The sequence below is a fragment of the Papio anubis genome, chromosome 17 (genome assembly GCF_008728515.1).
Source record: "Papio anubis isolate 15944 chromosome 17, Panubis1.0, whole genome shotgun sequence".
In the NCBI taxonomy this organism is placed as follows: Eukaryota; Metazoa; Chordata; class Mammalia; order Primates; family Cercopithecidae; genus Papio; species Papio anubis.
Window position 1 is genome coordinate 15,231,921 of NC_044992.1, and position 14,492 is coordinate 15,246,412.

The 14,492-nt window shown below is 42.5% G+C and overlaps 1 protein-coding gene across 2 annotated transcripts; it reads left to right on the top strand.

Moving 5' to 3' along the window:
- The first annotated feature begins 907 nt into the window (after positions 1-907).
- On the top strand, positions 908-12,362 carry LOC110741588. Of its 2 annotated transcripts, XR_002518001.2 has the most exons (3): positions 908-2,083; positions 11,105-11,187; positions 11,706-12,362. XR_002518001.2 is itself a non-coding variant. In XM_031657386.1 (2 exons), exons 1-2 carry the CDS (start codon positions 1,485-1,487, stop codon positions 11,115-11,117), a joined length of 612 nt encoding a protein of 203 aa, XP_031513246.1. In that variant the 5' UTR covers positions 908-1,484; the 3' UTR covers positions 11,118-11,687. The 2 variants fall into 2 exon arrangements, 1 of the variants encoding a protein (XP_031513246.1); XM_031657386.1 differs by lacking the exon at positions 11,706-12,362 and having other exon boundaries at positions 11,105-11,687.
- The last annotated feature ends 2,130 nt before the right edge of the window (positions 12,363-14,492 follow it).

A 14,492-nucleotide genomic window follows, 5' to 3' on the forward strand; every position in this document is an offset into this window, starting at 1 on the left:
CCTGGGCAGCAAGAGCAAAATTCCGTGTAAAAAAAAATTACATATATACACACACAATATGTTCACAAATTAACAAATGAGCCATAAATTGAAAGAGATTAAAAATTAAAGAAGCTATTTCACTGAATATTATACTGGTCTTCATTGATGTTTGCCAAAATGTAAACATTTCAGTTTGTTGAACATGTATGTTAATAAATTATAGATAAGAATATATGTATTTATAAATATATTTCAACAGTTTCACTTCCTCAGAATAGTGTTGCAACTCAAGTGTCAAAAAGGCCATTTGAGTCATGAACACATGTAGAACCATAGACACAAAGTTTATCATCTAATCTTTGTGGGAAAAAAATGCTCAAAAACCTAGAGATGTGAGCAGTACCAATAAAATTTCTACAATTTGCCAAGATTGTTTAAAATGATAAGTCTATTTCCCTGGTTGGCTGTTACTTTTCTGGAAGCCTGAGGAGAGGAGAAGCTGCCAGTGAGGTCTCTGAAGTTACCCAGGCCCAGGAGAGACACAGCATCAGCTGACAACTGTGGTAAATGCCACTGAAGACCCTCACTGGAAAGAGGCTGCAGGACCGTGTCTGCTATGCTTGTGTTTTAAATGCTGGCCAAGATGAGTCAAAACTCCTTTTCCTTTTTCAAATAGAAGAATTTTCAGTTACTCAAAATATGTCACACAAGACTAATTTATTGTGTTTGCCCTATATAATTTCTTTCCTAAACAATTTAAGCAGGAGTTATTTCACATGCTGTATTTGGCAACCAGTTTTTGCTATTTCAAACCACTGAAGACAGTAAATTTGTTTTCTTCCTCTTTTCTTTTTCTCTTTGTTTTTTCTTTTCTTTTCTTTTTCTTTTTCTTTTTTTTTTTTTTTTTTTTTTTGGAGACAGAGTCTTGCTCTTGTCCCTAGGCTGGAGTGCAAGGCTGGAGTGCAATGGCGCGATCTCAGCTCACTGCAACCTCCGCCCTGGCTCGCTGCATCCCTCCCTTCTGCAGGTAAGACGTCAATATTTACCCTACTGACCGTGGCCAGTTCTTGGTATTGCTCAAGACCCCTGGGTCTTCAGACTGGCAGGTGACTTAACGGACCAACCACCCTGGGCCTCTCCTGGGACGAACACTTGGCTTCACCCATTATCATGTCTTGTTCAGCCTCAGAGGAGCGTGGTTGGGGTGGATTACTTCATGCCTTGATTCTGCCTTGCCGGAAACCACAGTGGCAGCAGGCTTGGGTGTCACCAAGTCACCACGTTTCATGCTGTTTCTGGAGGTTCTGGCCTTTGTGGCCTCGGAAAGGAAGGTGATCTGGTGCTTTGGGGAAGGCCCTCGGGATGCTCCTCCAGATGGTCTTCTTCAGGCCTTTTGCTCAGCATTGATCTGATCAGTTCTGCCAGCTCTGGGCCATGATCTCTTGGCACTGGTGCGGCTTTCCGTCAATAATTTCATAAACTCCAGACTTCGCGTCTTTTGCATGGAAAGCACGCGGTGCCTATTTCATATGACACCGCACCCCGGAGCCCAAACGTCAGCCCTGCGGGTGTGGGGTTTGTTGGGGACAATTTCGGGCTCAGGTCTAGGGGGCGCTTCCCCAAGGCGGGCGCGTCCTGGTCCCCATCTGAGGCCGTGGGCTCCTGGCAGGAGGACCTGGAGTTTTCAGATCCCCGGGAAGCATGCATTTCTCCCGACTCTAGGGCACAAACTGCCCTTTGCTGGTGTTGGGCATGGATCATGGCCTGGCAGAAGCTCACGACAGCGTAGAGCAGGCGGTGCCCCCCGCCCGGGACTCCTCAAGGGTGATGGCTCCGGGAGGCCTAGGCTGGGACAGAGCAGGACCTCCCGGTTGGTCAGCAGCCCGCCCCCGGCTGCCACTTTCGGAGGCTTGGGTTTGGAAGACACCGCCTGCCATCCCGTCGCGCCTCTCGGGGTCTGCTCCCCTGGACTGGCCCTGCTCACGGGCGCGGCTACTAGCTGGCGGCCAGGAGCCAGAGGCAGGCGCGGCCGGTGGGACGCCGGGCAGGAGGCTGCGCTAGAGCCCGTTGGGCAGCGCCGACCCCTAAGGCAGCTGGGAGGGTGAGCGAGCAGCATGGCAGTAAAGCGAGGAACTAGTGCTTCCTAGGGCTGGGGTTGGGTCAGTACCTGTGAGCTGAGGGCTGAGAAATGAGGGGCTGAGGCTGCATGTGGCTGACTATGAGGGGCTGGCTGAGGGGCTAGAAGAGAACCTTCTGAGGCTATGTGAGGGCTGGGAGGCAAAGGAGCTAAAAACTAGAGGCTGAGGCACTGAAATGAGTTATGAGAGAATTGAGACTGAGGGGCCAAAGAATAAAGGGAATAAGAAAGGGGAATGAACTGAGGAGTCAGGAGGTTGAGGGACTGAGAGGACAGGAGGAACAAAGAAGAATAAAGAAAGACAAAAGAAAGAGACAAAGGGAACTAAAGACAAAAGAGAGAATAAAAGACAAGACACAAAGGCAAAAGAATAAAGTGAAAGAAAGAACAAGGACAAAGTCAGGATCAAAATAAAGGGACAAGGGAACTAAAGAGAACCTTGAACAAAAGAGCAAAGGGAACAAAGGCAAGGATAAGGAGCCAAAGAACTAAGAAACCAAAAGAATAAAAACTCTTTCAAAAAACAAAACTGAGAACTGAGGGGCTGAGGGCTGGGCAGTGAAAGCCAAGGGACAAAGGCAAAAGGACAAAGAACAGGACAAGGCGTGAGACAAAAAAGAGGGATCAGGGAGACTGAGAGCTAAAAACTAAAGGCTTAAAGAAACGTAAAGAACTAAGACTAAACTATGGCAAAAACGAGAGCTAAAGAGACTGAAAGCCGGTGATCCACTGTCGCCAGGTAAACCCGCCACGTCAGCGATCGAGCTGCTTCACCGCGAATATTTTCATCATACCGGGCTCCTGCGCCGACGTCCTTTCTTTAACTCTGTCTCTGTTTCGGCATTCTGCTCGACCCAGTCTTTTAATTTGCAGTTTGCTGGGTATAGCAAGGATGAACTATATTTCTGGCATTTATTTTATTATGCGTTTTCTCCTAGATTTTGGTATCATTTTTATGCTGACTTGATTAAACATTTTGGAAACTTTGCTGGAACTGATAAAATAGCTTTGATATGATCTTTTTCTTGAGGTCATAAAATAATTTACTTTGAAATGTCTCAACCTAACAACTTTTGTGCTTTTGTTGTTTTGTGCAGAGGTGGGAAGGCTCCTTTGCATTTTGGGTATAACTTCCGTGTTAATGATTTTGTTGTTTGCTTCGCACACTTAGTGATCTGTTTTCCAGCTTCGAGTTAACATGTATCATTTTGTGAATTAAAAAATGTCTCGTATGTCTCTTTGTATGTCTCTTTTCGTTTGTCATATTTGGAATTGCCTTCATTTTTTTCATCATTAAATCAAGAATTTATTAAATATTCCAAAAAGACCAAAGTTTTACTTCCTCTCCTAGGCATTCATTTTTCAATGTGTTGTTCACTGATTTCTCCGTGTTCATTAATACTGGGAATAATTTATAGAAATTGATTATTGCTGCGTTACGAGCTTACAGAACAACATTCTTTGTCTTCAGTATTTTAACGTATTTTTCTATTAAATATACTTCAGTCACTTACACTGTATTTAGGTTTATTTTCCTGATTCTAGACCCACTAATTATTAACTGGAATGCTGATAATTTTCCCTAAGCTTCAATTGTTCATAATTTATTCATTTATTTATGACACATGAGCGTACAACTACTTCGTTACGAAGATTTAATGATATATTATGTAGATATTTTATACTATGTGCTTGGACACAAACACTCTTAAATAATTGTTATATTTTTTCTACCTGCTTTTGACATAATGAAGGTGCATTTTTAATTTTTTAATTTATTTATTTAGTTGTAACAGACTTTAGGATGTAATGGTCCCAGATTCTTTTGTTATCTATTTTTTACCCACATTGTTTATTCTATTGTCATTATAGGATATTTACATGCTGTATTAGTCTGCTCAGGCTGTTATAACAAAATGTTAAAAACTGGGTGTTTTCAACAACAGACATTTATTTTTCACAGCCCTGGAGTCTGGGAAGTCTATAACCAAGACAATGGCTGATTTGGTTCTTGAACAGGCTTTCTGGCCTCTTCTTATAAAGGCATTAATTCCATCATCAGGGCCGGGCGCGGTGGCTCAAGCCTGTAATCCCAGCACTTTGGGAGGCCGAGACAGGCGGATCACGAGGTCAGGAGATCGAGACCATCCCAGCTAACACGGTGAAACCCCGTCTCTACTAAAAATACAAAAAAATTAGCCAGGCGTGGTGGCGGCGGCTGTAGTCCCAGCTACTCGGGAGGCTGAGGCAGGAGAATGGCGTAAACCCGGGAGGCGGAGCTTGCAGTGAGCTGAGATCCGGCCACAGCACTCCAGCCCGGTGACAGAGCAAGACTCCGTCTCAAAAAAAAAAAAAAAAAAAAAAATTCCATCATCAGGACCCCACTCTCATGACTTCATGTAAACCTAATTACCTTCAAAGGCCCTATTTCCAAATCCCGTCACGCTGAGAGTTAGATCTTCGGCATATAAATTCTTGGGGAAACAAATATTCATGCCACAGCACACACTGCTGACCCTTTCTTTCCATTTCCATAGTTGTTTAATTTTATTATTTATAATATTTTGGAGGAATACCCTAATTATATTTTGGGTACTTATTAATTTTTTAATATAAAATGCATTTATTAAGCAGTCAAACTGCTAATACAGTCATATAGTAGTTGCTTCCTATACTATATGTATCTTGCAATATTTCAGAAAGGTAGATTTTGCATAATATATGTAATGCTATCATTCAAATATCTTTAATAAGTTGGTCAGATAGAGAAGAATGTTTTCCATGTTCAGCCAAACTAAGGATACATTCCAGGTTCAAATCACCAAATCTAAGAACTTAGATTTAAATGTTTGTAGTCAGGCATTCAACTGTTTAGTTACACCACACCTGGAACACACATTTTATTCTCAGTTCTCATATCAGCAGGGCATTGATAACGTGTATTTGTCTAATGGCAAGTCTGAACATTAGCTTTTGATAGCATCTTAACCCAATTTGACGTTTCTGTATGTGCTTAAGTGTCCAGATAAGCTTTCTCCAACACTTTTTCTGATGCCGGATATGTTCTGTATTTATGCTAAGAAATGTGCTAACCACTACCCACATGTGGCTTTTGAGAACTTGAAAGGTAGCTAGTGTGACTAACCGAATTTTTATATTGTTGTAATTAAATTTAAATGTAGTAGCCATGTGTGGCTATTGGACAACGTGCCTCTGGGTCATTATCACTGGTATCTAGATAGATGAGACAATTCACAGAAGCCTCACACTTTACCCCATTCTTCTTAATGTCAAAGCATGGGGCCTGCTACTTCACCTGTCTACACTTTTGAGTTATCACTCATTTTTTACCCTAACGTAAGTCAAAGTAGACAGTAGGCCAAAAATTACAGAAAAGTAGTGACAGGCCAGGCCTGGTGGCTGTAATCCCAGCACTTTGGGAGGTTGAGGCAGGTGGATCACGAGGTCAGGAGTTTGAGACCCCCCCTGACCAACATGGTGAAACCCCGTTTCTACTAAAAATACAAAAATTAGCCAGGCGTGGTGATGTCCACCTGTAATTACAGCTACTCTGGAGGCTGAGGCAGGAGTATCCCTTGAACCTGGAAAGTGGAGGTTGCAGTGAGCTGAGATCACGCCACTGCACTCCAGCCTGGACGACAGAATAAGACTGTCTCAAAAATAAAAAAATAAAGAAAAACAAAAACTAGTGACAAAATCAGTAACTTAGCAGTTTTCCTTGAACTCTTCGATGTGGTTCAATAAAGAATCTTGTGGGTTTTTTTTTTTTTTTTTTTTTTTTTTTTTTAGCGGAGTCTGGCTCTGTCACCCAGGCTGGAGTGCAATGGCGTGATCTGGGCTCACTGCAACCTCTGCCACCTGGGTTGAAGTGATTCTCCTGCCTCAGCCTCCCAGGTAGCTAGGATTACATAATCTTGTGTTTTTAGTATAATCTCTATATGTTGATTTTATTATCTTTGAAATTATAACACTAGGAAGACCTACTTTATATTATTTTATTTTTTTGAGACATGGTCCCACTCTGTCACCCAGACTAGAGTGCATTTGTGCTAACGGGGCTCACCCCAGCTTCAACCTCTCATGTTCCAGTGATACTCCCACCTCAGCCTCCCAAGTAGCTGGGACTACAGGTGGGTGTCACCAAGCCCGGCTAATTTTTATATTGTTTTATAGAGACAGGGTTTTGCCATGGTGTCCAGGCTGATCTCCAATTCCTGAGCTCAAGAGATCTGCCCACCTTGGCCTCCGAAAGTGCTGAGATTACAGATGTGAGCCACCGTCTCCCGCCCTCTATAATTTTAAATTAGGCAACTGAAGTAATGCATACATCATACCATATCATGTAAAGCATAAAGTCAGGATAACAAGGTGGTTAAGAGCATGAACTTAGAGGTGAAACCATGCTGGAAAACATTACTTTCGGTAAGAACAACAACACATGGAATAGAGGATAAAATCATCTTTGAATTATTTGTAATATTTTCATTTTTACAAAAATGTTTATGTTTGCATTTAATGTGAAGGGAAAATTTTAAAAGAACTATTTTAAATAGCACAAAATATTTATGTCATTACTTTTTTTTGTTTGTTTGTTGAGACAGATTCTCTCGCTGTCACCTGACTGGACAGTGCAGTGGCACGATCTCAGCTCACTGCAACCTCTGCCTCCTGGGTTCAAGTGATTCTCCTGCCCCAGCCTCCCGAGTGGCTGGGATTACAGGCACCCACAACCATGCCCACTCAGTTTTTGTATTTTCAGTAGAGATGGGGTTTTGCCATGTTGGCCAGGCTGGTCTCAAACTCGTGACCTCAGGTGATCTGCCCATCTTGGCCTCCCAAACTGCTGGTTTATAGGTGTGAGCCACCACACCTGGCCTATCATTATCTTTTTATTATTAAAGGGTTACATTAAAATGATAGGATTTAAAATATCATTTAAATTATTCAAATTGTTATTCAAATTTGAGAAGGAAATACTGAGTTACGGAATAAGCATTATGCTGTAAGTTCTGTGTCCTGCTCTGAGCATAAGTGGTCTGATATTAGGAAAGTCAATAATTACCTTAATAGTACTTTCTCTTTAAATACCGTAAATAAATAATGCAATGAAATGTATCATTTAATCATTACATGTGGTAAATCAGTCACTCAGTCTCACACACACACACACACACACACACACACACACACACAGAGTGAATTTACCAGATGCATCTCATCAGTCTGGCAAAATGCCCATGATTAATAAAACATGTGTGGAGTCATATTGGTCCCTACTCTTCAAAGTAAAATTCAAGTGGATATGGATATATTATCTTTTCCTTTGAAACTGAAATTAAGGTAATATTCTACCTTTTAAAGTGATAATCATTCTCATTTTTAACTATGAGACTATTTCTATCATTCATTTACCTATTTCACAATTCTGAGACAGCCTGAAACAAAATGAAAAAGAATAAACCATATGTATTTATATATATTACCTGACACAAAAATTATTTTGACTGTACTTCTGCCCTTTATTAAGATATATGCTGATTAAATATTATTTTAGAGGATTTGTAGATGATGATGAAATAATTTTCAAGTACAATTTTTAAAAAGGCTACATCTACTCTTGCTGTTCCTGTCATAGCCTAGACTTATAGCTAATTTTCATGAGTTACAGTTTTGTATTACACATCCCCCCACCCACGTCACTTCCCAGCTTTTAAAAGAACTTAACGATTTTTAATAGGAATTTAGACAAAGTATTGCTGCCTCCTATCAGAATTTACTGACACCTTTGCTCACAAATTGGAGGAATAATATGTCACTGTGACCCTTATTGGTATCCCTGATGTATAACATCAATTGCACATTTTCTTTCCTCTGATTTTATGTGTATATTTGGTAGATCACATAAACCTGGGACATGTCGGCCAGGCATGGTGGCTCACGCCTGTAATCCCAGCTATTCGGGAGCCTGAGGCAGGAGAATGGCTTGAACCTGAAAGGTGGAGGTTGCAGTGAGCCAAGATTGCGCCATTGCACTCTAGCCTAGGGGACAAGGGCAAAACTTCATCTTAAAAAAAAAAAATCCTGGGACATGTCAAAATGTCTATAATGAAATGCTTGTGTTTGCCTAAAATAAATTCCTATTAGAACAATAAAAGTGAGAAACAAAACAAGCGTAAAATGGAAACAATTTATATAACCTGGCAAAAGACACTAACATTAACCTATATTTAATGAACACATCTAAACGCAAACCAATAATTATCATTGTAGTAAAAACATACAACAGAAATTATGAGATGGTTTCCTCAGTGAAAAGCACTGTGTATACAATCAGTCCCTAGGTCACTTCTTATTTCTCTAGTCCAATTCTAATAATTTGCTCATAATAGTATAAATGAAACTGTTTTCCAAATAATATTAATGTCTACCTTTACCTATCACCATTTGGTCAATATTTGTGTGATCCTTTAAAATTTAGAAGGCCTGGAAGGATGCTTTTGCTTTTGCAATACCAAAAATGGCCTAACACAGATATAGATGATAGAGATACAGATAGAAAGGGGGCTGCATTTTGAAATTTATTTCTCTAAGGGACTTATTTCACTTCAAGTTTGAAATTATTCTGGTTTTAAAATTAACAAATGATAAACCTTATAGAATGATACACAATTGTACATGTTATAAAGTCACAGGGTATATCAAATGATGAACCAATCATTTTGTGTTGAGGTTGGTAGTATTTTCTTTTTTATCTGAGACTTCAATTCTCAGTAAATGAGAACAGTTTTTATACAGAGGGGCAAACACCAGAACATACTGGGGCTGTTCTCAGACTGTGAGGTTCTGCCCACACCAAGCCAGGATGAGAATTCTATTCCTTATACTGTTCTCGGTACTTGTTTGTATCCCATAATATTCCCCCCCAAAGTTCATTTTTTATGCTGTTTGTTATTCGCTTACATTTAATACATGTATCAAAAAGTTATCTTTTTTTTTTTGAAACGGAGTTTCGCTTTTGTTGCCCTGGCTGGAGTGCAATGGCGCAATATTGCAATATGGGCTCATCACAACCTCTGCCTCCTGGGTTCAAGCAATTCTCCTGCCTCAGTCTCCCTAGTAGCTGGGATTACAGGCTCACGCCTCTACACCTGGCTTATTTTTGTATTTTTAGTTGAGACGAAGTTTCAACATGTTTGCCAGGCCAGTCTTGAACTCCTGACCTCAGGTTATCCACCTGCCTCGGCCTCCCAAAGTGCTAGGATTACAGTCCAGTACAGTTTTAAATAGGACAGATGAGAAAGGGCATCCTTGCCTTGTTCCTGATTTCATGGGGGGAGTGTTCAAGTCTTTCACCATTAAGTATGATATCAGCTGTTGGTTTTTTGTACGTATCCTTTGTTAAGTAAGAGTTTCCCTTCTATTCCTAGTTTGTTGAGAGTTACCACATATAAAAACTGTCTTGGTTGTGGAATTTTGTGTAATGCTTTTTCTTCATCTGTTGATTTGATCATAGGGTTTTTCTCGTTCAGTTAGTTGATGTGATGAATTACATCAGTTTACAAATATTGAACCAGCCTTGTGTTCCTGGGATGAACCTCCCTTGATCACAATGTATTGTGCTTTTATAGATTAATAGATTAAGTGTGTACTCGTGAGAAATTGGCATGTAGATTTCCTGTAACGTTTGTGTCTAGTTTTGGTATCAGGATAATGTTGGGATCATAGAATGAGTTGGGAACTCTTCTGTCCTCTTCCATTTTTTGAAGAGATTGTGTAGAATTGGTATTCTTTCTTCGTTAAGTATTCGATAGAATTCACAAGTGAAATCATCTGGGTCTGGTATCTTTTGGAGGGTCTTAACTACTAATTCAAACAAATGTCATGCACTATAAGATTGTTACTAATGCAGCATACTCTGTCTTCTGAAATGTACAAAATATCTTTTCACAAATTCTCAAACATGATGTTAACAATGTACTAAATATTTTTAGTTCAATTATTATGAAGTTCAAGCATGTAAGATTGTCTGCGTAAAACTGTGAATTTTGACTGGACTTCTGAGTCCTCTCTGAGATTAAAGACACACCCTTTCCATCACACAAAGTGTGCAGTGTGCCATCTCTCTTGCATTTGTAGGCATCCCTCTTTTCCCAGAGCTCATCTATCTCCAAATTGCATGCTCAATTCTTCATCACTTCCTTTCTGTAAGTCACGTTAGCAACCCACCTTGGTAAGAATTTTAGCTTGCCAGCGTCAGTCTGTGTGCAGTCACAACTACAGCAGTGTAGGTAGAAAGAGACATTCTATTCTAGTATTCTATGAAAGTTTGTTTTTCTTTTAAAATTGTTCTAGGTATACCTGCATGGAATGTTCTACCAACTCCTCTTCCACTCCTTTCCCATGATTAATGATATGCTGATAATTTTTTAGCATCACCAGGGAGCAGAATAGGTGAAGTCTGTTCAGATGTTGAATCAGGGGACAAATGGCTCATTAACAGCCTCAGCCAGCCCTGTCAACGCCCAGGAATGGATGTGCTAAGTTCAGCCTTACTTCCATGGCATCTCTGCTTCTGGTTTTACATCAGGATACTTTCCTACTATTCTCTTGTAACCACACAGGAATCCTAATTCAATCCCAAAGTTCATTATTAAATGTGTCCAGTGGCACAAATTTCAGAAAAGTTTGACTGAGTGCCTGACAAGATGCCCACCTTCTTGCCCTTCCCTTTCTGGCCTGGACTTTATGCATGCTCATTACAAGCTCCTTGCAAAATGAACAAAAATAAATCAGTCAGTAAAACCCAGCAAATTAGCAAAAGTAAAAATAAAAATAAGCAAACAAATCACCAAACTGTATTAAATAACAACAAAAAATCACGTCAAATGGTAACACTTAATGCTGGTGAAATAAATGGTTGCATTTGAAATTGGTTCAAGGCTTTTGTGACAATCCCACTCTTAGGAAGTCATCTTGAGGGACTAGTTCGACAGAAGGAAACAATACTGCACAAAGATGCTGATCGCGAAGTCTGTGGTGATGACAAGGTGAGCATACATAGCATGCCGTGTCCCTCGTGGACAGCAGTTTCCCTGGTCAGTGCGCATCCACTAGAATGGCAGCCCACAGAACGGCACAGTAGCACGGGGACCCGCGTGTGAAATGCTCAGCCCACGTAATAGCACGTGTACCGTGCTGGGATCCTGGGGAATTAGAAGTGTGGATTCAAATGTAATTTAGAAACTTGGAAATCATTTTAATAGTGAAATTATGGGTGACTTTTGCTTTTTAAAACTTGTTAAAATGTTGTCATATGGTTAAAAGATAAAAGTGGTGGGAGGTCATGTTTTCCATTTTTGGAAAGGGACAGTATCTCCTGAATAAGTGGGAGGAAAAGGCCTTTAACTCACCGCTTTCAGCACCACCTGTGCTGACCTTCACGTTCTGTTTGCGTAAGTGCAGGGTTTCCAGGGAGTTTAAGCCCTAACCTGGATTGAAGTCCCTGAGGGGAAGGGGTCTGTGATGTCCTGCCTTGTGATCTGTCTCCCATTCCCTTCCCCTGCAGGAACTCAGCGAGATGCTGTACACATACCAGCCCGACTGGCACAGCATGATGCAGTATGCGGCCCAAATCTACAAGTACTCAGACGTAACCCTGGAGGGCCGGAGCAGCCACCACTGTCACCTACTGCAGCTTATCCTGGAAACACCTGATCACTGTCCACCGACCCTGCTCTGCCCACCACCCAGCTGCCTAGACTTCAAAGGCAGGCTCAATCCAAGTGGACCAACACCCAAATAAGAAACAGAGTGGGTCCCACTGTGTACCTGTCTCAAATGCAAACGCAGCTGGACTGTAAACTGGGGACTCTTTGATCTCCCGCAGGTTGCTTCTAAAGAGGGTAGCCTCCCTCCTTACAGATCAACACCCCACACCCAGGCTTGTTTTGCTGATTACATCGGATGGCTGAGCCCATCATCTGCAGAAATTCAGACAAACAGCATCTCCAAATCAGTTTTTTGGTTGTCGTTGTTAAAAATCTCCTGGCTTTGCCTTTATGAAACCTTTGCCCTTGACTGGGTGTGGTAGCTCGTGGCTGTAATCCCAGCACTTTAGGAAGCCAAGGCAGTAGGATCGTTTGAGCCCAGGAGTCCAAGGCTGCAGTGAGCTATGAGCATAGCACTGCACTCCAGCCTGTGTGAAAGAGCCAGACCCTGTCTCAAAAAACCAAGAAACAAAAACCAAAACTTTGCCCTTGTGAACCCTCCCTTCCCCTCCTCAAAAAACAACAACAACAATAAAACACAAAAAGTAAACATTTGTTCCAGAGCAACCTGGAACCATCTACTCACTCAGCCTTTTGAGGAAAGATGGGAGTTCTAGGTAACAATGTTAACACCTAGAACTTGATTCACTTTTAGCTCTCACAGTCCTTTATTTGATTCATTGTAGCAAAAGGAAAGCCTGTGAGAATGCAAGGGAGCCCCTGGCTGCTTTCCTGGACCCGCTGGGAGGCGCCCCACACCTCTGCCACCGCAGTGTGCGTGCTCCCAAGCAGCCGGCGGCTTTCACACTAGGGAAACGGCAGTCCTCGTCACCCGTGCCTTTGTCCTCCCATTCAGTCACACTCACACCCACATAGGCTTGTCCCCCACAGAACTTGACAGGAGGTCACATGTGTGTGAAAGGCCTGTGTCTGCTTTGCAGGGTTGAGCAGGCTGAGGGTGTGTGCCTCTGGGGACGCCGGGCTGACACAAATCCCGACAATATTTCGGCTTTGGACTGACTGGGCCTTCAGTGCTTCCCCAGGCCTCTTACATCAGCATGGGAAAAAGAAGCCCTTAGGTGTGGGCAGTGAAGGCCCATTTATAATTAACAAAGAAGAATGCAGTTGCCCCGGCACCCTACTGGTCACCTCAAGTGGCAGCACAGCCCCCCACCAGAGCTGCCCCAGTCCCTCAGAAGTGCTCGATCTGGCCCAGGTGCCCATCTAGTGGTCCTGTGGTATTCTTTGGGGCAGATCTGTGTGCACTACACAGTGAGTGAGGGTGTGGCTCACACAGGTGGTTGAGGGAAATGGGTAATGCCCATCCCTTGCTGTTTTAAGTGCCAAATAGCCTGTTAGTGCCCCTTCAACAAAGGATCATCCTTCCAGTCCGTCACCGAGAATGACAGTGACTGCCATTACTACTCAAAGTACATTCTGCTTGCTGATCTGAGTCACTGGTTCAGAGCCAGGTTCTAGAGGCTGCAGGTCCAGCCCCTGACCATTCCTGGAGAGGTAGGAGCTCAGTCCCCTCCTCCAAGCCAGACCTTTGTAGAGATGGCAGCTGGGCTGCACGGGTCAGCGGATCTCTGATTCTCAAGCCACCTTGAGACGAGAGACTCCGCCCCAGCCCTGGTAGTGCATCCCAGCTGTGGCTCTGCATCAGAACCTCCAGCGGACCCTTTTGAAAGCACTCTTGGCTGCCCTAGTTGGTTGACTTCAGAATGTCTGGAATGGGACCAGAGATGCAGTCTATATGTTTTGAAAGTTCTTTAGGCGATTGAAGCACAGCTGCATGGAGAACCACTGAAAGGGTGGACACTTTTCCCTAGCAGCCACAAGGCAGGCAGCCTGCTGGAGCTCCTGAGCAGCTGTTTGGCGATGGTCATTATATCACCCATGCCTTTGTATTTAAATGAAACTTGACACATAGTCAGAACCAATTCAACCATAAAGTTACCACTTCTGCTGCTTCAGGCACTTGTCTGAAGCATTTTTTAAATCAACCCTGTACTTCTTCTTTGCCCACCATTAAAGTGGGGGAAAGTAATATCCCAAGTAGTTCAGTTGAGCTGTTGGTTGTTAGATTTAAGCTGGAATTACTACAGGGTTTTATGTGGGGAGGCAGTTGCTGTCTTGGGATACCCAGAGTGGGAGTGGGTGTTTTCTGTGATTGGTTCTGTTCTTTATTTTTATTTTTACTTATTTATTTTGAGATGGAGTTTCATTCTTATTGCCCAGGCTGGAGTGCAATGGTGCCGTCTCAGCTCACTGCAACCTCTGCCTCCCGTGTTTAAGTGATTCTCCTGCCTCAGCCTCCCAAGTAGCTGGAATTACAGGTGCCCACCACCGCACTCGGCTAATTTTTTTTGTATTTTTAGCAGAGAGAGGGTTTCATCATGTTGGTCCGGCTGGTCTCAAACTCCTGACCTCAGGTGATCCACCTGCTTTGGCCTCCCAAAGTGCTGGGATTACGGGCATGAACCACCAAGCCCAGCTGTTTTGTTTTTGTTTTTGTTTTCTGAGACAGAGTCTTACTCTGTCGCCCAGGCTGGAGTGCCAGTGGCCCGATTTCAGCTCACTCA

What these genes read in the sequence shown, in the direction of transcription:
- LOC110741588 (XM_031657386.1), top strand. Translation starts at nt 1,485, where the DNA reads ATGGAAAGCACGCGGTGCCTATTTCATATGACACCGCACCCCGGAGCC.